Below are 24,155 nucleotides of genomic sequence, written 5' to 3'. Positions count from 1 at the left end.
CAGGGCAGCGCGTGCCAGCTTCAGGGGCAAGGGGCCAAGAACGGATCTGAAATGTCACCGTCTTGCTCCGAGGCTTGTCTTCCCCGCACCGCTTCTGCTTTTCTGGCTCTGTCATCTGGGTGAGGCGTCAACTGAAATCCTGTGGTCAATGATGTCCTTGGTGTATTTTTTTCCACAGAGCAGAAAGGTTAGTCCTACCTTGCTTCCCTTCAATCCTCCTGTAGCAGGATTTGGGTTTGCTCACACACCGGACTTGGGGGATAGGCACCCTTTAAAAAAACCCTGCATTTTCCCATGCCTAAAAATCAGGTATGGGCTTCCATCAGTGCAGTGGGAGGCGAGCAGTTGCTGTGCACCGCCAACACGTGGGACTGTCTCCCTGAAACCTCCCTGAGCCCAGTTCTACGCTTGCACGCTCATTGAAGTGTCCTGTTGCTGCTATTTGATGTTGCTCACAAAGAGAACTGCAGGGTTTGCAGAGCGCTTTGAGGACCCTCTGCTTGAGAGGTGCTTTATCTTGCTAACCGTGCTCTCGACGGGTGAAGCAGGTTTAACTCATGCTTGCAGAGCAATGCTGGCACCTGTAAACGGAAGGCAATGCAGAAGCTGAGATGAGCATCGCACGTCCTTCGGGAGCTATGGGCTCGCTTGCATCTCTTGCAATGCACCTGCGTTGTGACATGAGAGTGCCCCGTGGACAGGTGTGAACGTGAGTCAAGCTGGAGCAGGACTGGTGATACGTGCTCTAATAATAAGGAGCACAGGGGCGGTTTTCAGCAGAGGGAAGGGAAACTCGGTAGAGCCCCGCCGAAAGCGTCGGCTTCTAAATTTAAACCCAAATTCAGAATTGTTGAAGTTCAAGTTCCATTCGATTCCAGCAAGACCCGCGCTCTGGCAGGCCACCCCTGCTTTTATTTTGCTCCCGATCACTCTTGAAACCAAAGCAAGAATGACTTCCAAAAACCGATCTGAAGCTGTACTGTCTACGTGGCAGGCACCACAGCCTCTGGCCCTTGCTGGACCTGTCTGCAATGCATCTTCCAACTCTTTTCCCTGCACTTAGCTGCTTACCTCCCATCCGAACTAAAAGCCCTTTGATCATGCTCCAAGGTGGACAGTCCATGACACATCCCCAAACATATGAACTCTTCATTTCCAGCACAAAATATTTTCTTTTCCATTATAATTTTAAAAAAGAAATATGTAGCTGGGCCAGCCCCTAGCCTGGAGCAAGCAGATGGAGCCCTACAGCTCTGGTGTCACTTTGCATCTCCTGTTGGTTTGGCCTTATCTTTCAACCTCAAACTGCCCAAGTGCAGGGGGGCTGGACCCGATGATCTACAAGGTCCCTTCCAGCCCCTAGCAAGTATGAAACACCATTAAACTGAGCACATGGCATTGAAGGTTCATGCCCTTGGTTGTTGCAAGGCGATCCCAGACATCAAGGCCACACAACCGCACCGATGTTGTGTGTTCTTCTAAAACTCCTCCGTGGAGCGTCCTTTCCATTTATCAAGTACACAAAGGACTGTGTATTTAGGGATCAATGCAATCATTCCTGCTGGAATCCCTGGTAACCTTCCCCTTGCTTCCAGCAGGCTTTGGATCGGGCCCCCAGTCTGCAAGGCGGTTGAGTTAAACATACAACAAAGCCAAGTAAAAAGCTAAAAATAATTCTTGGAATCCTGCCGCGACAACGGTTGGCTGCTGCTGGGACCCGATCCTACCCAACGCTGAGCACTTCCTCAGGAGCGCCCAGCACCCGCAGCCCCAGATCGCTGCGGTGATAATCGAGAAGGCTCTCTGCTGTGCTCCTGCTTGTTTTCAGAACAGGCTCGTTTTCAGAACAGGAAATGCAGGTGGGGTTTCAGAAAAATGGGTATGTAAAGAAGAAACTGCAGGCAGGTATGGGTCATGGAGCTCTCCAGAGAGATGCTGATGGCATCTGACTTCCCAGTCCCAGGATTGCGAGCACTGGGAAGTGTGGCTCATTTCGAGAGGAACCGCTCCCCCTCCCCCCCCACCGGTCTCTTATTTTAGAAAATGAGATTGGTTTTGGAGTGAGGGAACAGCCGCGGGAATGGCCATGCAGGGAGGCAGCAACTGGCTTGTTTGAGAGGGAACAGAAGGAGGTTTGGTGACCAGAACTCATTGGTTTTCATCTCTTCTACATAACAATGTGGCCGGTCCAGAACCTAAGACCATCGGTGGAAAAAGCATGGCTATGGGCCAGCCTTCAGGTCAAGCCATGTGTTTCCATTAGGTGGAATCGATGCAGCTCCGCTGCGTGTCACAGGCCTTGTCCTAGAGACCGGTGGAAACTCAGGGTGTCAGAGAAGAAGACTTTGTCATCAACCTTGCTACTTCCAGGGAACGCTGACTGTGCAAGGGCATGACGTGGTGCAACCGAGAAGTTCCCACGCACCTGACATTGGCTTTTCCTTCTCTAGCACCATCCTGTAGGCATTAGGAAATTTAGCTTCACAACCCCTGTCCCCAAGAGATGGGCAACTTCCACTGAACCCATCTTACAATAGGGGACCCAAAAAGCCCACGTTGGCCTAGTAGCTCCTCCATCATTTCTGCCTTCCCTCTGAAGGGGAGAGGACAGAGCAAGGCTTCATCAGAGCAAGGCCCCAAAGGGGAGAGGACAGAGGAAGGCTCCATCTATTTGGTCCTTAGGCAATAGTGAGGAGAGCAGATGTCCACAAAGGTTTGGAGTGGGCAGGCTCCCCTCGTATTGGTTGCACCAAGGATCAGCAACCCCGTCCCAGGGCAGACAGAACCACCGATCAGCACTATCGCTCAGAAAGAGCTATATTTAATCAGCACACGAGAGCTATAAACACACCTACACAGATAATAGTGGAACTGCTAACACTGCAGATTGTGCAGATTGGGTACAAATAGCTAAGTGTTATTCTAAGAGCTCCAGCGCTGTATTACCCAGAGGTAACTGCTGTGCCCTTCAGAAACATCTGGCATTCCTGGTAAAATCAAGTCTACTGAGTACATCACAGAAGGTAAGTTGGCCTCAGCAAACAGCTGGCAGACTTTCTTACCAAGTATTAGCCCTCTGGGGAAGAAAACAGACTGCACAGACTCAATAGAGGTGATCACTGCTCTTCACTTGTCATAAATGGTGCTTTAATTCTTTTAGGGGCATCACCACATTACCTTCCATCACTAGGCAGAAGCAATCAGCTCCAAGGAGTATTTATGATTAACTACCCTTATCAGCCTATTAATTAAGGTGTTTGACAAGACTTGATCTAACCTTTTTCCTCTCGCGCACATTACTCCGCACCACTGCACTAAAATCAGTGGATTTCTATCCGGGTTTGATACTGGTGACACAGAGCAGACTTTGACCTGCCAAATCAAAACTGATAGACTAGCAGCAAACGGAATAATAATAGCAGCAAACAGAATAATGAGCAATACATCCTGTTTTTGCTGCATTTGGCCAACTAGGAAGTCCTTCCTCAAGCAATGACCACAGCTGGTCATTGGAAACCTATTATAGCAATAAAGGACTAAAATTTAAAATAATACCGGGCCAGCTGCAGTACAAAGCAGAGAATGAGAGAGAGAATATAGCTTGTCGCCAAATGACAGAAGACAGCACTTGCATCCTTTTCTACCAAGAGATCTCAGACTAAAAAACTACCCGTTCTCTCTTTTCCTTGTGCTCTCTGTTTTACCTTTTGTCCCCTCTTGCTTCTTTTTGACTATTAAAAGAGAAACAACATAAAAACACTGGGGAGGGAGGAAAAAAGGCAGCCCAAAACAGCAACTGATTTTTTTTTCCAGTTTTCTTCAATGAATAAAACCAGAAAAATTCTAACATTGACATTTTTTGGCAAAAAAGTTATTTTTCAGCAACATTGTTGAAAAAAATCCAGCCAGTTCTAACAGCCAAACAGGTTGCACTGTGCTTCTCTATAATGATCATTAGCATAAGATAGTATTTCACTGTTAATCCATGGACTCTGTCTACTGACTGTAACGAACTGACAAAGCCCTGACTGTAATTAGGAGAGCGCCTGCCTTTCTTTGGTCTCCACCAGCAAGGGAAGTGTGAAAACCAGGGCACGCTCTCTCAGGGCTGGATCAAACCCAAGTGGCACTCAAAGGAAAAAATCCCACTGGCTTTGAGGGGATTTGGATGAGAACCCAAATTTCTCCACGTTCACACTCACCATTGCATCCAGCTCCCCCCTGCCGTGCTCACCAACCCTGGCCCCTTCACACCCATTGCAAAGACCTTGGGAACAGGCTCAGGATAGGCAAAACCATCACGGATATTTCTGAAGGAGGATCAAAATCACAGAATTTGGGGACAGCAATGACATTTTTGGTATGTGTGTACCTCAACTGAGCTCCATTTCCAAATCATTTCCAATTAAAGGCCAAATCCAGTCTCATCTCTACCTACTTTCCATGTCATTCAGCTTCAAGACCTCTTGATTTCTGCTGGACTGGCACCTTATGTGCAGCTCCTGAGCCAGACAGTCTGGGAATTAATTTGACCCCCATCTACACTTGATCTGACCCAGAAAGGACAAGAAGCCTTTTGGTTGAGGGGCCCAACCAAACTTCAGCATTATTTTCATCCAACATCTTCTCAGCCGTAGCTTGAAGGTCAAGGTCTCATCCTGCACCCCTGTTCGCTGTCACTGGAAAAGCTCAGGGACTGGGAGAGACTTGAGGACTGTAAGATCCCTGAAAACAGCATTGCACAAATCCATGGGTGACTGGTGCCTCCCAAGTTTGCGGGGGGGCAGCAGATCACCGACAGGGAGGGGGTCCCCCAATGACTGATCGCCAACCAGGGGGTCCCCCAGCACCCAACTGCCAACCGCTGAGCCAGCAGCGAAACAGGACGTGCACTTCCAGTTTAACAACCAGCGCTTCCAGGGGGTGCACGGCCGATCTCGGGGGGCGCGTGTGCACCCGCATGCACCCCCTATGCATCGCCAATGCACAACTCCTTTCCAAAATGGGATTCCTTGATGCAAATTCACCTAGGCACCATGAGCAGCAGTGGCTGGGGCAGGAACAGGAAATGATTAACAGTGTTTGCAAATAAATGCACAGAAAGCTCAGTGCCTTTCAAACATTTCTCAGAAATTTGGATTCTGCAGCAGCTTTATATAACCTGCCTCTGACCCCGTCACAAAATTGAGCCCAGTAGCAAACTGAAATGCAGGACCAAGGGGTATGGAGCATTTCTGTTCTTAAAATGCCTAAATGCCAAATTAACAGGGGACGTCATATTAGTCAACCAGCCCACGATAATAATGAATTTGACCGGTTATGAGGCCTACCTAGCCAACCACAGAGCTATGGCAGAGCTGTTATTGTTAATGTAACACCCACGCACACTTGAGTTGTGTACGGTAAAATGTGTGCTTTTGGTTGTGTATTTGGGGGGGGTTGTGTGTGTGTGTGTGTGTGTGTGCGCGTGTGTTTTAATGTGGGCAAAACAGCCCCTGTTGTTCTGGCTGTGTGCTCTGCACGTGGAAAGCTGGAGCCTATATCTGGACCAAATATGCAACATCCTCTGGCCTCATTGGCCAGGGGGAGCAAAGACGTCTTAGGCAGATTGGTTAAAAAAGAGGCTGGAGCGTGGCACTCCCTCATTGGACAAGGCGTGGGTGATGTCACACCAGATATATAAGAACAGCTCGAATACGGTTTTTCTCTCTTTCTCCTGGGGCTGCTAAGAGCTGATTTGGGAGCCAGAAAACCTGCTCCCCACGAGAGGGGATCTCCCCCTGCCCCCTTTCACTGGAGAGGCGAACAAAAGCTATTGGGCTACAGGGAGAGAAAGTCTGTCTCGGAGTTTGAGACCCTAATTTCCTCCCTCTTACCCCTAATCTACTATGGGGGTATTCATCCCTGGAGCAAATGATCAGGAATGGGGTCCTGGCAGTTTTGGCCACACAAGCTTTGAGTGGGATAATACCATGGGGTATTAATCCCTGGAGCAGACTGACCAGGAATGGGGTCCTGGCAATTACTGGCCACATGGGCCTGGCCCCCTTTGTTTTATAATTGCATTGTCTCCGCATTGTGCTGTAGCTGAGACTGCCCGAGCTGCAGCCGTAGGCCTCGGCTTCTTTGTTTTTGCTGCTTCACAGCTATTGCATTTCATAGCTGTGTGGCTGAACCCCAGCCATGTGTTTGGGCCAGGGTAAAGCCTGCCATGGTCTGAGCCAGGGGAAGACCGGGCACTTTTTGTCATTGATGCAGGCCTCCGTGCAATTAGGGTTGTCAACCCTCCAGGATTGCCCAGGAGTCTCCAGGAATTAGATATAAATCTCCAGGAGTTTGCTGAGAGTCACGCGGGAGATAAATGATAGGGCATTCATGAAAATAAATATTAAATGTTGAATCCAAATTATACAGTAGTCCAGTGGGTTTTTAAAAGGTAGTAGTCATGTGCATTTGCCTTCCTGAGTACAGTACAGTAGATCAGTCATTAATGTCCTTACATCATGCAATAAAAACCCCCAAAATAGATTCAAACAGAGTTGGCAACCCTAAGTGGAGTATAGGCCTGGCCGGCTTTTGCTGCCTTGTTCCAGCCCAGTGAGATACACCTAGGTCGCCTTTTGTCCCTTTTGTCATTGATGTCCCAACCAAGCGGTGTGGTTGAGCGCTAGTTGTAGTTGAGGCCCACGCCAAGATAGGCCTGACCTTTTCTTTGAGTATTTTTTTATCATTTTCCACCCAACCGAGTTGGGATTGGGACTAGGAATATTGGGGTGCGGTGCACTGATGAATGCCGCAGTTAGCCCCTCCAAGCAAGCCACCATGCAGAAGTGGAGGTCGGTGCTCTACCACTTCTCCAGGAGCAATGGAGCCCTTTGCAAATGCAGAAGGACCTGCACCCTCGAGCAGCAAACTCAAGGAGCAGCTCAGGACTCCCCACTCTCCAGCCCATTGCTGAAGGGCAGATATAGGGGTGCAGGTCCCTGAAACTACCCATTGGGGAGCCCCAAGTCCCAGGCTGTCTGGGCATGAGTGACGCCTCCCCAAGAGAGTGCCACCTGCAGACCTTGTTTTATAGTTAATAGTGTTTTTAAATTATATTTAGTGTTTTCTTTCTTTTTTTTTTTAATTCTCTAATATATTTGGGGTGTTGCATTTACACTGCTTGCAAGGAGGCACTTTTGTTCATATGGGACACCCCAGAAAATTTAGTGTTGCCAGATTTCTGGGTGGGGGCTCGAGCCACTGGTATAATCTATAAGGTGCCCTGAAATGTGATCGCAGCCTGTTTTGGTGCTGCCGCCCAGCAGAAGGGTTCCATTAATCATAATATTGCAATAACCTCTACAGACGCCAATCAGGATTGAGGCAGACAACCCAAACGAGCATTGTCTACTTAGAGATGGCAGGAAAAGAAGGAATAGTCTTCCTCTTCTGAAGGCACAGAACCTCGGCCCGGCCTGAAAACCTGGAGACCCAGATCCTCAAAGATAATAAAACCCCCAACTCCTATCTAATGCCCACTGAAATGCAAACCCGGTGAGGATCTGGGCCTGAATCTGTGCTTAGACTGGGCGTGTGGTACCAACCCGTTGTCCTGCCCCAGTGTGCGAAGCTGCCCGAGGTCCTTTTATACTTCTCTAGTTTCTGAAGACCTCCAAGCCTTCCACATGCCCCACAGGCCTGTTTCTTCTCTCTTGGCAATTTATCCTATGGACTGTATATGTCTGTGGATTTTAGTGCATGCAAGATGGATGGGATTTGGTCCCTAGGATGGCCACACCACTGAGAAGCAGCTGCCACTGGAGCGAAGAGCAGAAGCTCAGAGCTCCACTTGCAAAGATCACAGAGCAAACCTCTACTATAGGAAAAAGATCGTGGATGTCTATGAAAAGGCAGACCTCAGGGCTTAAAATCAGCCTGACCCCTGCACTAACAGGCAAAGTTTTTTCCCAAACGCTGCATGTCTAATGATGGCTTCAGGCAGGCAGTTTCCTCTGTTCATTTTGTGGTCATTGAATGGGTTTTCAGATACGTCATGTGTGGTACAGACAGAGACAAGAACGTCGCCTCGCTGAGACATGTGGCATCTGGAACTGTGGGCCCAGCGGGTTTCATACCAACACCACTTGGGTGCAAAGGCTTGCACTGCAAAGGCTTGTGCTATACCTAGAAGTCTAGCTCCTGCTTTTCAGCAGCGGTGCGGTGATAACAGACTTCTCCAAGCTGGAAGCCAGCCCCGGGCACATGAACGTGACACCCGCCCTGCTTGGAGAAAAGGGCTGGTTTCGAAGAACGCCAAGCTTCACTGAGGCAGGATGGGGATCCAGCAAGATCCCTGCCTTCTCACATCACACACGCACCTGAAGCAAACAGAGCGTCATTTATTTCATAAATTGTAGGGAACACGGCGAGTGCATCGAAAAGGAGGCTCAACGGGGACTGGGGAGAGATGGCTTCTGTTCCTGGTTTCACCACCAACCGACTACACAACTTTCCACAGGCCACTTCCCCTCTGTTTCCTCGGTCGGTTTAGATTGCTAAACTCTTTCAAGCAGGTGCCGTGATGTTATGCATTTTGTATCACCCAGGAATTATATAGGCACCACGCTAATCATCTGCTTGTGAAGGTGAGAAAGATGCCGGCAGTGATATCTATATGACTGTACACTACTTTCCCAAGGGAACTTGCAATTAACCTCGTCAGGTAGGTTAGGTTCAGGTGGTTTGGGCAGATAATGAAGCAAAAATTCCTTTAGGCTGAACTATCGTGACCTTTGCTGACAAACCTCAACTGGGGCATTTGTGAGCGAGCATCCAGAAACAAATCAGTTGGCAAGCATCGCAACTGTGCCACGCTGCAAGTCCCGGCACTGCTGCCACCACCGAGGATTTGGAGCAGTCAGCAAGGACGGCGTCCAGATCTTGCACCCCGAGAAACACCCGACGCTGGTGGCCACCTGAGATTCCCGACTCCTCTACTCCGAAAATCCCTGCCCCCGGGATTTTAGGGGCAAACAGTTTGGCCTCCGGCCAGTAGTGGGTATTGGTGTGCTGCAGGCTCGTTTCGGCACCCTGACACCTCACTGACGAGCTATCATGGCAGAGCTGTGCTTTCAAAACTCACATGCTCAGATCTGCTGCCGATAAAGAAAAAGGTCATTAGTCATTATCTGACAAGGAAAAGCGTGGGCTCGTCTGTGAAACACAAGATCGTACGGGGTGATGCCAGGCACAGGCTGTCCTGTATGCACAAAACACGCCAGCCCGGACCACAAGGCACTGACAAACAAACAAACAGCCCCAGGCATCCGAACGGCTCTGACACCGGGAACTTCCACTATGCAAGCCGTGCCCTGGGGAAGTGGACACGTGGCTTTTTGTCACTCGAGGCTGCCTACCACGGGGACAGAGGATGCTGTGCTGTCGTTGATGGCATCTTTGGTGCTGCATGATGGATATCATCATCATTGTGGTCACTGAAGGTGCCACGCCACCCTGGGTGTTTTTTTGCAAAATTAATATATGAACCCCAGGATCCCAGCCAAATTCCTCTTGGGTCACACAGCTGCTTGAAGCCCCTGTGCTGCCACCACGAGATACAGCAGTTTCCACCCCCCATTACAAAGCACGGTTTAGCACTTGTGCCGTGCTCCACCCCAGAGCCGGTTGCATTTTAGCGGTGGCTACATTTTACACGTCTCAGGAATGTCCTTGGAGACGGCTTCTGAAAAGTGTCACCAGCTGCACGTCGGAAATGCGAGCAAGAGGGTGGTTGTAACAAGATAAATAAAAAAGGAAGCAGGATGTGAGCTTTGCAGGAGGTCGTTACATGAGCTGGGCTGTGTGATGATAATCTCCTTGAGGACACCTGCTAAGAACCGCTCATCGAGGCAAGAATAGGGATGAGGAAGGAAGCAGGGCTTGCATGAGCAGCTGGGTTAGGCAAAGAGCGGGACGGTTCATACATCGGCTGAAGTATTTTAAGAAAAGCCTATAGGTCAAGTCCTGCCCAGGCAGGCAGTATAGAAGTCTGTATATAGGGCGCGGAGGCAGAGGTGTGGGGCCTGTGGAGGACCCTATAGACAAGCCAGGGCTGGAGAAAGGGAGAGGCTGCAGCATGGCTCCATCAGCCGTTTCCCTTGTACGCGTGGGGCTGGCCGGGCTCTGCTCCCTCTCCATGCCCTGTTGGAGGGCAGGATCCTTGAGTTCCTCCTGTTCCTCTGTCCGCGAGCACGAATGCAGATACAGCCTGGCTGGGAGGAAGAGCATGCACCCAGCACACCAGGTCCTACCTACACCTTGCAGCTGTAGACCGTGGTCCGTCTCTGTCCTAGTGAGACAGACCGTATCATGGACCGTACTGTCAGCTTCAAGCCGTGGCTGCACCATCCCTTACCCGTGATCCCTCATTCCACCCTGGCCCTCTCCCCCACCACGAAACCTGGTATCCCTTGCAGTCATTTCCCACCGTACTGTAGGGAACAAGCCGGGCTATTTGGAATGTGAACACAGAGAGCATTTCTATGCTTCTCCGCCTCTATATACTGCTCTGAAACAGAAAACCAGACCCAAGCCACTTGTGTTTGGTAAAAACCCCATTCACACAGCCTGGCACTCAGGCTGCTCTAGATTGCCTGCAAATCTGCATGAACCAACATGCTTCTCTAGCTCAGTCAATGGGGAAAACCAGGCTTTAAAATGCAGAAGCCCTGGGTGTAGCTGACTCCATTCAGGGGTAGCATATGTGAGCAGCTTTGATTTGCACAGCAGAGAACTGGAAAGGCCTGTGAATAGCTCCTCTTCCTGGATAACTTCTCAGGAAGGAGCCTGTATCTCTCACCATCACCGCTTCTGCTGCAGTCACTTCCCCTTTTGTAAGAATAATGATGCGACTCCTTTAAAAGCAAAACTAAACAAAAGAAACCTGCTAAAAACAACTAAGCAAGTTCCAATGGGGCATATTATGGCACTGCATTTCCAGTAATGCAGGTGTGTGCGCGGGTGATACGAGGAGGAGGTGTGATGGAACATGGGGCTGCTGCTAATTGCCGTGGTTTGCTATTTAATTACTGCACGGCTCCTTATCAGGCTTCCTTGCTTACTCTTGTCCTCCGAGATATAACCAGCCTCCGACTAATAAAGCTTTCTCACATGCTCTGCTCTGCCTTGCAGACAGAAAAGTCCCTGCTGTGAACTGCAAGCTGGAAGTGACACTTCTGCCTGGAGAAAAGCAGAATAATCCCAGAGCAACGAGGAGGACAGGGGTTAGATGGGACAAGCACCAAAACGGTCAGTGCTATTAGATGGGTCTCTCTGGAGACCCAGAACTGCCGTCGCAGCTCCTGTTTCTGTTCCCAGAGCTGTCTTCAGGTCACTTAAGCCGGTGTTTTTAAACATGGGCGGCCTCATGTGAGATCCAAATGGAGGCCCAGTCTGGGCTGAACGGAGGGCGGCAAAGCATCGAGATGAATGCAGACCGGGCTTGTAAACAGTTTGTGACACAAACCAGGAGAGTGCCCGGTCCACTGCAGCCGGCTCCACCTGCCTGGCCAAAGTGTCACAGCCAGGATGACTCTGGGGGGGCTTTTATTTTATCCAGGGAAGTCAAAACAAGTTCCTCGGAGCTATACAGTGAACATATGCAACTAGAAACATTTTTTTTGCAAAAATCCAGTTGGTGTAATAAAAGATACCACCTCTACCACGAGTCCTGATTGCTTTTTCTGAACTATGCACCGGTTTATTGGGATGCTATCAATCAGGCAACGTTACGAAGAGGAGGTGCACGTATTCCCTACGTACAGCAGAGCATACACAGACACGCTCACTCAGGGGTGATGAGGATGCGGGCCCAAAAACCTTTCCCATATGGACGTGTCCGATGTCATGTCTGCTCCCCACATGGTTCAGGGGTTCATTGGTAGTGAAAAGCAGCCTGGTTCCTCAAAGCTTGAATTATCCAGCAGATACTTCAGGGTTTTCTAGGTTTGTGGTGGGCTATTCATAAAGGAAAAGCAAGAAGTTTCTTCCCTATTCTTACATCTTACTGTTCAGCTCTTCTAACCCTATCGACCCAGCACCGACGCTTCCTCTACAACCCTTCCTGCTTCCAGTGCACTTTGCACACTTCCTCCCCGGCCCTTCGCAATGCAAGTGCTATCTCCTGGTGCAGACAGAGCAAACCGAGAGGACGGGACCCGAGAGGGTCAGAGGTGGGAGCAGAACCCAAGAACCCCGACTTCCAGCCCTGCTCGGGCTCCCCCCCACCCTGTACCGATAACTCGCCTAGGAGGATGGTAACAAGCTGGCATACAAAAAGGCAAACTGCAGAACACGTGCTCGAGATGAGATGAGATAGAGCTTTCTGAGCTGCCAGGCTATAATTTCCACGCGCTGCTTCACGCACTTTAACGAAAGAAAAAAAACATCACGAGTAGGTGTTTTGTGTGCGAGCCCGGTATGCAGCTTCCCACAAGGCGCCTGGCTGCGAGATCGCACATCTTCAGACTGTGTTCCTGCCTGCTCGATCAAAGGCGAGGGGAAAGCAAAGGCCTCTTCAGCATCACCCTGCTCTTTCACAATTAAGATCTCACATTTCTCTCCTGTCTTCCCAGTCTGCAGCACCTCGTTGACAGCCAGAAGGGAGCTGCTTTGGGAGCCGTATGAGAGGCTGCAGCTGCAGAGCAGCAAGTGGTTTGGGACTGAAAGGAAGAATCCTGTTGTGGGACAAGAAAAATGAATGGCGGTTCACCTGGCTGGAGTTCAGAGGGGGTATCCTCTACTGCACACAGCCGTGCGGCGTCTCCAATGATCACCAACCAACTCCCTTTTGCATTAGCCCACAGACAGCACCTGCAACCTGTTACCCCTAACACCTGCACTCGCCTCGCTGCCTATGGGATGCACTGCATGGGGCACCAGCTCCTCTTGATCTCCAGTCTCCAGTGTGTGTTCAACAAGTGTGCAAAGTGTGCATGTTGCTGCTGGTCACTATTGCTAGCAGGCTGAGCCTCCACCTCGGCCAAGGAGAGGGAAGTACCTGCGCAAATCTCAAGTTAGACGGAAAGCAGGGTAGATTTGCACCTTCTAGGCTAAAGAGATGCCCTTTCACAGCACTGGACAACGTGAGCTCATGAAAGCTGATGCCCTGTATCTATTCCTTTTAGAAAGGTGCTTGAGGAGGTACAGGATAAGGGTTCACCGAATACTAAATGGCAAAGAGAAAGTCACTAGACATTTATCACTGACCAGCTGCATCTACACAAGACACTTACTGCTCATTACTACGGTGCAGTAGCACCGCGGCGCACGAACCATGACATGACGCTACTGCACAGTAGTAACGAGCTTCTGCGCAGCCAGCATCACCATGAAGCCATGCCTGAATGCTACTGTGCAGTAATGCTGGTTACTGCACAATCATTTAGTACTTGGGTATGCAAGTACTAAATAACTGCGGAGTAACCACTGTGCAGTCAGCGTCTCGCCTCTCTCACAACACAAGAACGAGGGGTCACAACATGAAACTAGGAAGCAGTTAATTTAAAATTAACCAAAGGCAGTTCTTTTTCACACTGTGTGTCATTAAAGGGGGGGACTCGCGGCCACCAGATGTGGTAGAAGCTGAGAGTTTAACCAGATACACCCAGGGGCTGGACATGTACTTGGAGGAAAGGGGCGTTAGGAGCTATTGAGCAGGGGACTGAGGGGCACGGCCTCTGAATCAGACTTTCCTGGACCTTAAATGCTGGAGGCTGCAAGGGAGAGAGGAACAGGGGAGAAAACCCTGCTCAGACCCAGGTCACTCTCCCTTCCAGCCTCTGCTCTCTGCCCTGTGTGACACAGGAGCCTGGGCAAGATGGACTGTGGTCTGGCCCGTGGGAGTACCCAGGGGGTTGCACTGGTGCACGTGCACCCCACTTTGATTCCTGCTGCACCCAAAGTTTCAAATCATCTGCCTGGCAGTGACAGCAGCGTTGCTAGTCAGGCAGTGCTGAGGGAGTCGCTTGACTTTGTGGCTCGTTATCATCTACCTGATCCCTTTTAAAGTCTTCATTCCACAGGCATTAATGACCCTCGCTTCTTTTGAACAGGCTTGCTGTTCCATCAATCAAGCTCACTGCTGCTCCCCCCTGCTGCGGTCCGTTCATTGCTCCTGGTCACGAAGCTCCTATTTCACAGCCCGGCAGACTGTTTTTAATTCATCTCAATGAACTTGTGCTTGTTTTTTCTTCAATCTTAAACTGAATAGCCCAGCCCGAGGCCCCAAGCATGTTAATAAAGCTTCTAGTTTCTTTTCAACTGGAGAAAATTGTGTGTTGTGTTATAAGTGCTGATGCACTGCACCCCTCTTTTCAAAAATCTAGATCTGCCTGGGAATAAAGAGATGCTGTTTCACAGCATCTGACAAAGTGAGCTCATAAGAGCGTATGCTATGTATCTATTCTGTTTAGAAGAGATGCTTGATGGGATACAAGATAAAGGTGTACCAAATACCAAACGGCAAAGAGGTAGTCATTTGGGATTTATTATTGATGGTTTCTCACAACACAAAAACGAGGGGTCACAAAATGAAACCAGTAAGCAGTTAAGTTTAAATCTGACAAAAGGATGTTTTTGTTCACATAAAGTGCAGAACTCGTTGCCGCAAGATGTGAGGGAAGCTGACAGTTCAACCTGGTCCAAAAAGGGATTAGACGCCTTCTTGGAGGACAGGTGCAATGGTAGCTATTGAATATTAGGGGTCTCTGAATCAGAGCTTACTAGACTTCAAATGCCGGAGGCTGGAAGTGAGAGAGGAGCAGGGGAAAAACCCTGGTCAGACCTTGTCTACTGTCCCTTCCAGCCTCCGTCTGTGCTACACGGGCCTATCTGATGCACAGCCGTAGGTGTGAGCCCACAAGGAACCTGCTAGCTCCCCTGTTACGAGCCGTGCACCAACTAATGCTGGAAGACAACCAAAATGAAGACAGGCATGGGACAGGGGGTCCAAGGTTGATAACCAGGGTGTAGGTTGTAGGTGTAGTTGGTCTAATAAAAGATATCAGATTCACCCAAAGAAGGTTGATAACAAGCACTTTAAACTTAACTGCCTACTGGCTTCATCCAAGGAGGGGACACTGAGCAGAGAGCACCAGCCAGTGCCCACCGGCCCTCACAAACTCACAGAAGTTTAGGGCTGGAAGGGACCTTGTGAGATTGAACGAGTCGGGGAGCCAGTAGACACTGCCCATTGACCCTCTGCCTGGAAACGTGACCAGACTAGGGACAGGACTTTGAACCCGTCAAGGAAAATCATGGGCTCAGGTACCCACCAAGGACATTATAAGGCCGCTTTAGTACTGGGAAAGCACTAAGGACATGTTAGAGATTACTCTGGACAAATAGTAATGAAAGCAGGGACAGGCGTGGCAGCCAAAGGGTAATAATGAGTGCGCGCGTGCAAGGGGGACACCAAGCAGAGAGCACCCATCAGCACCCACTGGCCTGCAAATGAGTCCGAGGAGCCAGTGGACGCTGCCCATTGACCCTCAGCTTGAAACGTGACCAGGCTAGGGACAGGACTTTTCACACGTTGAGGGGAATCATTGACCCAGGCGCCCACTGGGGAAACAATAAAGCCCCTTTAGCACAGGCTGTGGAACTGGGTGGGCCACCCGGGCCATGACCCAACCAACTTTTAGCACGTTCATTTAGCTAGCTACGCAGTTAAAAAAACAGCTATACCGTTTTAACTGGCATGACAATTGTGCATTGGTGGGTTATATAAATGAACATGCCAAAAGTTGCTCTGGCCATGGCCCGGGTGGCCCACCCTTATGCCCTTTAGCACTGCGGGCTACTAGTGTCTTGTTGCAGATCGCGCGGGACAAATAATGACGAAAGCAGGGACAGGAGCGGTGGTCGAAGGGTAATAATTAGAGCGCCAATGCAAGGGGGACGCCAAACAGCGAGCCCTGGCCCTCGAACGAGGAGCGAGCAGACGCTGCCCACGGAGGCATGCGTGCACCAGGGGTGGGCAAGCCAGCGTGACTCCCACCCGGGCTGGGGGGTGCACAGGCAAGTGGAGCCTGGGCAGGGCCACGTGCCCAATCCGACCGCAGCGCCCCCGCCCGCCGCCAGGGGCCGCCGCCGCGCGCAGCCAGGCCCCTCTCGTGCCCCGCACGTGGGTACCACCGCGCATGCGCTCCCCCGAGGCAGGGGGGCGGGGCCGCGCCTTCGCCACGTGACGGGGGAAAAGGTGAACCCGGAAGCGGAAGCGAGGGGGAAATGGGTCGCGTTGCCGTGACAACGGTGTGAGGGGCCCGGGGCCATGGGGGAGCTGGGGCTGGAGGCCGCGGCCGAGAACACGTACAGCCTGCGGCCCGCCGGCCAGCGCAAGTGAGCGCCCGGGCTGCGGGGGAGGGGCCCCTGGGGTTGGGGTGCGCTGGGGGGAGGGGCCCCTCGGGGTTTGGGCTGGAGGGGGAGGGGCCCCTAACGGGTGAGCTCATGGTGGGAGGGGCCCCTGGGGGTGAGCACATGGGGGGAGGGGCCCCTAGAGGGTGAGCTCACGGGGGGAAGGGCCCCCAGCGTAGGGGGGCACTGATGGGGGTGGGATTTGGGGAAGGGGAGGTGCCCGTTGGGCAGAGTGACGGGGGAGTCAGCGCCCCTAACCTTCCCCCACTGCCTCCCCTGCCCTGGCGCAGTCTCGGCGCCGGGCCACTTCCCCCCAGGCGTCGCCGTGTGCCCCCCGCGCCCCGGACAAGCCCTGCCCCTCCGCCCCCGCTCCCCAGACACTTACCTGCATCCGGCTGCTCCGCCACCCGGCCTGGCTCCGCACGTGCGGGCCCAAGCGGCTCCTCGCAGGCCGGGGTGCCGGGCGGAGGACGTCCCTCCCGCGCTTTCCTGGAAGTTGCTCGCGCCCCTTTCGAACGTTCACGCTCGCGACCCGGTTTCGGGTGCAACCCACAGGTCGAGAAAGGCTGGGACGTAGAGCAGCTCGTGGGGGGCTAAAGGGAAAGGGGGGATGCCCCCCTGCAGCGTCCAGGGAAGGGACAAGCGACCTCCAAGCGCAGGGGAGCAGGGCGCGATCTCGCACTCGGGCCTGGTTTCCGTACGACCCCAGGGGCTGCGTGGCGAGGCCGAGCATCCGGCTTCCCTCGCGTTTCCACCTGACGGACGTGGACGCTGCGTTTCTTCTTGCGTGGCGATGCTTTTGTCGAGGCCGGGTGTGAACTTTGTTGGCTTTTGTCCACCTCCAGATTCAGGTCTTCAGCGGTAAAAGAGTGCATCCACGCCATACTGAAGGAGGAGCTAGCCAACGTGCAGTACAGCCCGGAGGAGACGCCGCAGCTCACAAAGCAGTTATCCGAGACCATTAAGGACAGGCTGAAAGGTAATGAGGATGGATAGGGATATGCTTCTCTCCTTACTGAGCTGGCCCTCTTCCTCTGACAGGTATTGACTCCCTCTTTCCTTCCTCATTCCCTACACCTCTGCACTGACCACTCACTGCCCATAACCTAGCGTTGCTCAATAAATTCCTGTCCACGGGTGTGGTGCTCGGTGGAGTTGCCCCCTGCAAGGAGGAACTTAAAATCAGGTTGAGACAGACAAACATGATTATGCAGACTGGATCCCCCTGAGAGGGGGGGATGAGAGACAGCACGACTGGCCACAGATAGTCTGGGAAGACACAAGGGCCAGATCACGCTCCTGCTACCCTCAGGGAAATTGCTTCTGGTTTACTGTCATGTAAACCCTATTGTAATAGGGGATCAGAACGGGATCCAGGAAGAGGATTGGAAAGAGTGGAGGATACGAGAAGGAGTGTAAATTGCAAGCACGGGCTGCGAGACTGCCACGCTGAGCCCACAGTACAGCACGAGGCCGTACTGTAGTTGTAACTTGTAATTATTTCAGGACCCATTGAAACATTTCCAAAGGCCCGGTAGGAGATTCAGCATAATCGCTGTTCAGTGATAATTTATCAGTGATCTTTGCGTGGTCAGGGAACGGGGTTGTGCTCCCTCTGCTGGCTGCAGTGGCAGGAACAACCGAAACACTGCAAGTTCCTGCACTGACCACGGTTTCTTAACTCCCTCCCCAAGAGATTCATATTAAGGGGGTGTGTGTGTGCCTGTGAGTGCAAAACGCATGCAATCTAAACATCCAGGACCTGAGTGCAAGGCTTTAAAATCTCTCTCTCTAGAATCTCTATTTATATCTAAATATATAAATATAATGCCCTGCAGCAGAAGAAGCCCAGTCCAGCTCACAGGGCATACTAACAGAGCCCATGTTCCCTGCAGTGGGAGATAAAGATGGACTGTAGCCTGCTGAAGCTTTCCTGGGCCCTCCTGAGTGAAAGACAGAGGCAATCTTTTTTTTGTTCTATTTAAGGCAAATTTGTTCCGGCCTTTGGGTTCCTGGCAAGTTTCCTTGTCCAAAGTGGAGATCACCCATGATCTCAGGGTGCATCTTTGCTCTTCTTTTAAAAGAGACCCAGGTGCTTTTGCAAGCACATAGCTTAGACCTACACCTGCTTCTGAGAAGTCTGTAACACTACAGCGGGAATCTTCAAGGCATTGTGTGTGCCAGAAACAGGAGGAAACATCCTGTGGATTAGACTAATTTTAAAATCAGTGAAATTGCCTGAATCCCTTTGGATTCATTTCATGTAACAGCCTCCTTTCCACTCAGATGCTTGTTTTAATGGCTCTTGTGGGCATCTTTAAATCCTTGAAAGATATAATAAGTGGAATGTTTACATTTATTGTGGCTGTTTGGGAACTTTCCTCTTTGATTTGTTTTGTGGGAGGCACTAAGCACTAGTCGCTTCAACATCCTGTTAAAGTAAATGGGTGATTAGCGTTTATGAAAATAAGACTAGTAGGCAACTTTATGCTTCATCGGTTGCGTTCCTTTTACCACCCATAAGATGCTAAAGCTTTCTAGCTACAAAATACATAGTTCTGCCTTTGCAACCTCTGTAGTAGAATTATAAGCCTCTTAAATTTTGAATTTTATTTCTTTGTAATCTTTTTCTTTTCTTTTTCAGAGAAGGGGTTTGACAGGTACAAAATGGTGGTTCAGGTTGTGATTGGAGAGCAGAGAGGTGAAGGGGTGAAGTAAGTGTTGCACATCACAAGTGTTTTTGCTTTTGGTTGTTCTTCTCAGGAATTGCTTCTAACTGTCCCTGGAAGCGGATGCTCTCATCAGGTTCTCTCTGCTGGAGTTAGAAATGCCAAGCCCACTATAATGTCTTGTTAAGCAGCTGGGGAAGAATTGTATTAAGGGTTAAATATTTAAAAGTTTTCAGCTCCTATTTAGCTGATTAAAGTGCCTAAAGAGCCCTGCACCCACCATACTGTGCTGCCTTTTAAGTCCCAGTCCCAGCTGTGGATGATGAGCACCTGCCAATCTAGCCACAGGTGTCTGCAATCAGAGGAAAGTTTCTACTTGATGTCATAGCAAGGTTCTGGCTCTGGTGCTGAGCTAAGAAAACCGGCTGGAACAGCCCAAGAACCAGGTAATCTGTATGTGCTGCATCTCCGTGCAGCAGCATATCTGTGTATCGCTGCTATGAACTGGAAGCTCAGCAGTTGTAAAAGACTGAGACGAGGGAGGTGGGTGTATGTGTTAGTCACAGGATACCAATGAGCCCGCAGTGCCTTGCAGCTGTAAGGACGCATGCCCTTCTGGGATCATAGGAAAGTAGGGCTGGAAGGAACCTCATGGGGTCATCTAGTCCAGCCACCTGCTCACAGCAGCATTATTCGTGACTAACCCATCCCAGCCATGTGTCTGTCTATCCTGCTCTTGGAAACTTCCAAAGATGGAGATTCCACAGTTTCTCTAGGTAGCCTGTTCCAGTCAAACCACCCTCAGTCAAAGTATTTCCAGTAGAAGAGCCTATGCTATAGGTGGAAACTAAAAGTGCTTGGTGTGTTTAACCTGGAAAAAAAGAAGGACGAGAAGGGATCTGACTGCTTTCTGCCAATATATCAAGGGGAGAGAGGAGGGATCTTTCAGCCAAAGGTAGATAGAAACTGGCTGGGAATAATTTTTGGCTGGAAATTAGAAGCAGGTTCCTAACGATCAGAACAGTGAGGGTCTGGAACAGCAGCTCTGAGGCAGGCAGCAGGGGTAAGAAACCAGACTGGAGGTGGGTCACATTCTGTTGGCATCGCACACAACAGCAAATCACTGGACTCGATGACCCAAAAAGCACCTTCCTGCCCTGCGTGTTGTTTAAAGGAGAATATTGGTCTTCACAGCAACTCCGCAATGATATCCCTCTTGATGCTGCAGTCTGTCTTGTTAATGGTTTTGTCTCGGTTCATTTGTTTAGCATGGCTGCCCGATGCTTCTGGGACGCTGACACAGACAGCTATGCACACGACGTCTTCATGAATGTAAGCCTTTCCTTTTTTGCAGGGCGAGGGTGGGAGCGCTGATCTATTCCCCAGGGTGTTTTCTTGGCTGTGACGTGGGAGGGGGTGGGGGGAGGAGATTCTGCAGCAGAGCTGTATCCACACACAAGGTTTTGCCAGATCTGCCTCAGCTATGGGATGTGTCACCCTTCAACAGCTCTGCTGGCAGAACTCTTGTTGTGTCACCCGAGGATTAGTAAGACGTGGGAGGTACACACAGTACTCTCAGTACCCTCAAACATGCACCCAGAGGCAGAATTCAGCTGTTCATACGAAGTCAGTGTAGCTTGGGCACAGCTAATGATGAGAATGTGTGAGATTTTAGTGGATGGACTGAAGTCAGGTGAAAACCTGGCATGCAAAGTTGCTATAAGAAATGGTTGGGATCGCTTAAAGTACTCTTGTCTGAATCTTCCATTAGAGCCTATGTTCTTAATGCAACGGGAAGAAAAGCTAATCTCTCCACACTCCCATGCGTCTGCCATGGATACTTTTTGAAATGGGTGCTCTCGTGCAAAAAGCCTTAGGAACTTTCTGCTCTGCTTTTAGTTGTGCTTCTCTGTGACCGCTGACTTGTCTTAAAACCCCATTGTCTGGTTATTTTTCTCCCCCCAGGACACTCTGTTCTGTGTGGTGGCTGCATTTGGGTGCTTCTACTACTGATGCTGGTGAAGATTGCAGAGAAGAGCTCACAATCTTTTAGAGCATTTCTAGTGTGGTTTTCTTCTGTAATATGTTTTGGAGGGGAAAAAATGAGGCAAGCTACATACTCAGTTGTTCAAAGCAGCAGACCTACGGTTGTATAAAGCACACTCGCCATCCCTCCATAGAATACATGTGTTCACAGCTTCTCCTCTCTCCTCCTCGTGCTAAATGTTGCTGTGTGGCCTGTTAATAGTCTGTCATCCTTTTTAACCTTCCCTTTGTACTGTGTGCAAAAAGGGATTTATCCATCCCCACAAGCCAAGCATCTTGCTCAGTCACTAGACAGTTCGTGTCTGCAGGCATATCCAACTTCTGTCTTGAAATGGCCAATTCCTTTCTATGAGTATCTACTTGTTTCTATAATGTCTGAACTATTTATGAGAAGCACAATTATAATAAATGTAAATGTATTTATTTTACCTTTTTGCAACTCTGCTGCTCCCCACGTTTGCTCATCTCTTCCAGTGTTGTCTGGGCTGCCTCCATTCCACCCTCTACTGTCGGGCAAAATAGACTGTTTCTTATGAAATCGTGTGCCTCTCTGAACCAGTCAGTGTCTTAAGGTGCCACCCTGCCCTGCTCTACCATTTACAATAGTCTTAGATATTCAAGAGTGCTTCTTTCTCTACTGTTTCCAGTCAACTTCTAAGGCACAGAACGCCCATCTTCAACTAATCCTCAAAACCACTACCCTGTCCTCTTCTGAATCCCATGATGAGATCATGGACTTCAGTGTTGCCTAAGAACAAAAGAAAGCTAATCAATCCAGCTTACATTAATAAACCAGTTAGGTTGAGCTGATACTTATGGAAAGAAAAATGATTCACGGCAGTTAAGTCAGACATTAGCTCACACAGCTGGTTACTTTATTACAGCCTCCTCCTCCTCCTCCTCCTCCTTGTTTGCGTACTGCTTGCTATGCCGGCTTTTGGCAGCTGATTTCAAAGTAGGCCCTGATTTTGCAAACACTGACAGAGATAACTTCACTCTTGTCTGTAATTTCCCCCCACTACCAAGTAAAGCACCTGCAGTATTGTGCCTGCAGTTTAAGCATTAGATAGCTGCAGCCAAGGCTAGGAATTTTGACTAGGTTGCGCCAGTGCTGCTAGGACTTAAAGCCAGAGGTTTCTGGCTTGAGGGTCTTGCCCCTCTGCTCAAGGTCAGGCCAACTGCTGTATTTTGGGTCAGGAAGGAACTTTACGCTACAGTCAGATTGGTACGGACTGGGTGGTGGTCGCCTTCCTGCGTAGTGGGGCATGGTCTCTACCTGGGATCTCAATAAGGAGCAGGACGTTGGTTGCTGTGGTCCTCCTACTTTACCTGGGTCAGGTTTGGGTTTGATGTCTTCTGTTGTGTCAGGGTCATTGGTAGTTTTACAAAGAATTTAGATTATGGCTTTGTGTAGCATGGTTTGGATAGGGCTGATCCTGCCTCAGGCAGGGAGTTCAACTCGATGTCACCTCCGCAGCTCCCTTCCAACCCCACTTGATTCTGTGTCAAGGTGTGTGTATGCACAGTAGGATTTCAAGACATTTTAGCATTATCACAGTCTAAATTAGCCATGGTTGCTACATATAATGACAGTGGGGGTTACAACAGGTCACAATGACACTCCAAAACTTTAGGAGGCAAATGAAGAATAAAGGATCACACTAAGCTGGGGGGAGTGGTAGATATGCTGGAGGGTAGGGCTATGATTCAGAGAGACCTTGACAAATTGGAGGATTGGACTTAAAACTTAGGGTGTTCAATAAGGAAAAGTACAAAGTCCTGTACTTAGGACGGAACAGTCCCATGCATCAGTGCAGGCTGGGGGTGACGGGCTGGGCAGCAGCTCTGCAGAAAAGGACCTGGGGGGACAGAGGACAAGAAGCTGAACAGGAGCCAGCAGTGTGCCCTTGTGCCAAGAAGGCTGATAGCGTCCTGGGCTGCATTGGTAGGAGCGTTGCCAGCAAATGGAGGGAGGTGATTCTTCCCCTCTGTTCAGCACTGGTGAGGCCACATCTGGAGTGCTGTGTCCAGCTGTGGGCCCCCACTACAGAAAGGCTGTGGACAAATTGAAGAGACTCCAGCGGAGGGCAACAAAAATGTCTCAGGGGTTGGAGCACATAACTTGTGAGGAGAGGCTGAGGGAACTGCGCTTATGAGGAGGGGATTTGAGAGCAGCCTCCAACTCCCTGCAGGGGGTCTGCAAAGAGGATGGAGCTGAACTGTTCTTAGTGGTGCGGCTGACAGGACAAGGAGCAATGGGCTCAAGTTGCAGCAAGTGAAGTTGCGGTTTGATATTAGAAAAAACTTTCTCATGAGGAGGGTGGTGAAGCACTGGACCAGGTTCCCCAGAGAGGTGGTGCAGTCTCCATCCTTGGAGGTTTTTAAGACCCAGGTAGACCAAGCCTTGGCTGGGATGATGGAGTGGGGGCTGGTCCTGTTCTGAGCAGGGGTTGGGCTAGCTGGCTTGCTGAGGTCCCTTCCCACCCTCGTTGTCTGTGATTCTATGACTTGTGCATTCTGTTCCACCTTACAGCGCTGGAAATAGTATGCTACAGTGCTGGACATGACACACACCATAATTATTTTTCTTCCTCCTCTGAGTGATATCCCAAAGCAGTACCTACCTCGGCTTCATCTAGTTTGAATCTGAATACCAAATAGACTGTCACCCCATATACTTAGTTATTAACAGATCAGCACATCAGATTGTCATATGTTCCACACACTTAAGAAATGATTTTGCCTTGGCATCGCTGAGATTGCAGCTCAAGCTTTACTAACTTAAGAAAAGGAGCTTGAAGATGAGGGGGGCAAAGAAAAAATAAGACGATTCAATGAAAATACTCGCTAAAAAGCTGACGTTTAAATTCTTTGCTCCATCTTCCTGTATCAATCTGATTCATCAAGTCATCGGAAAAAAAATTTAAATAGTAATGAAACCTGGCATGTGATTATTTTGGTTTTTACTAAGGCAAGGACTGAAAAAAAAAAAGGAAGCCCTGTTTTATTTCTGACATGTATGTGCTACCCTTCCCAACAAAG

General features: G+C 50.1%; 1 protein-coding gene across 1 annotated transcript; it reads left to right on the top strand.

Moving 5' to 3' along the window:
• Positions 1-16,270: 16,270 nt before the first annotated feature.
• Positions 16,271-21,541, top strand: DYNLT2B (dynein light chain Tctex-type 2B). The gene is made up of 5 exons (XM_019499066.2): positions 16,271-16,383; positions 17,244-17,377; positions 19,043-19,112; positions 20,336-20,399; positions 21,033-21,541. The coding sequence occupies exons 1-5, from the start codon at positions 16,316-16,318 to the stop codon at positions 21,078-21,080; spliced, it is 384 nt and encodes a 127-aa protein (XP_019354611.1). The 5' UTR covers positions 16,271-16,315; the 3' UTR covers positions 21,081-21,541.
• Positions 21,542-24,155: the final 2,614 nt, after the last annotated feature.

The sequence above is a fragment of the Alligator mississippiensis genome, chromosome 7 (assembly GCF_030867095.1).
Source record: "Alligator mississippiensis isolate rAllMis1 chromosome 7, rAllMis1, whole genome shotgun sequence".
Classification (NCBI taxonomy): Eukaryota; Metazoa; Chordata; order Crocodylia; family Alligatoridae; genus Alligator; species Alligator mississippiensis.
Note: the sequence above shows the minus strand (reverse complement) of the source record. Positions and strands in the feature narration are given on the sequence as shown.

What these genes read in the sequence shown, in the direction of transcription:
- DYNLT2B (XM_019499066.2), top strand. Translation starts at nt 16,316, where the DNA reads ATGGGGGAGCTGGGGCTGGAGGCCGCGGCCGAGAACACGTACAGCCTG. An exon ending in CGGCCCGCCGGCCAGCGCAA is followed by an intron (nt 16,384 to 17,243) that starts GTGAGCGCCCGG and finishes GTCCACCTCCAG; the next exon opens with ATTCAGGTCTTCAGCGGTAA. An exon ending in CACACGACGTCTTCATGAAT is followed by an intron (nt 20,400 to 21,032) that starts GTAAGCCTTTCC and finishes TTCTCCCCCCAG; the next exon opens with GACACTCTGTTCTGTGTGGT.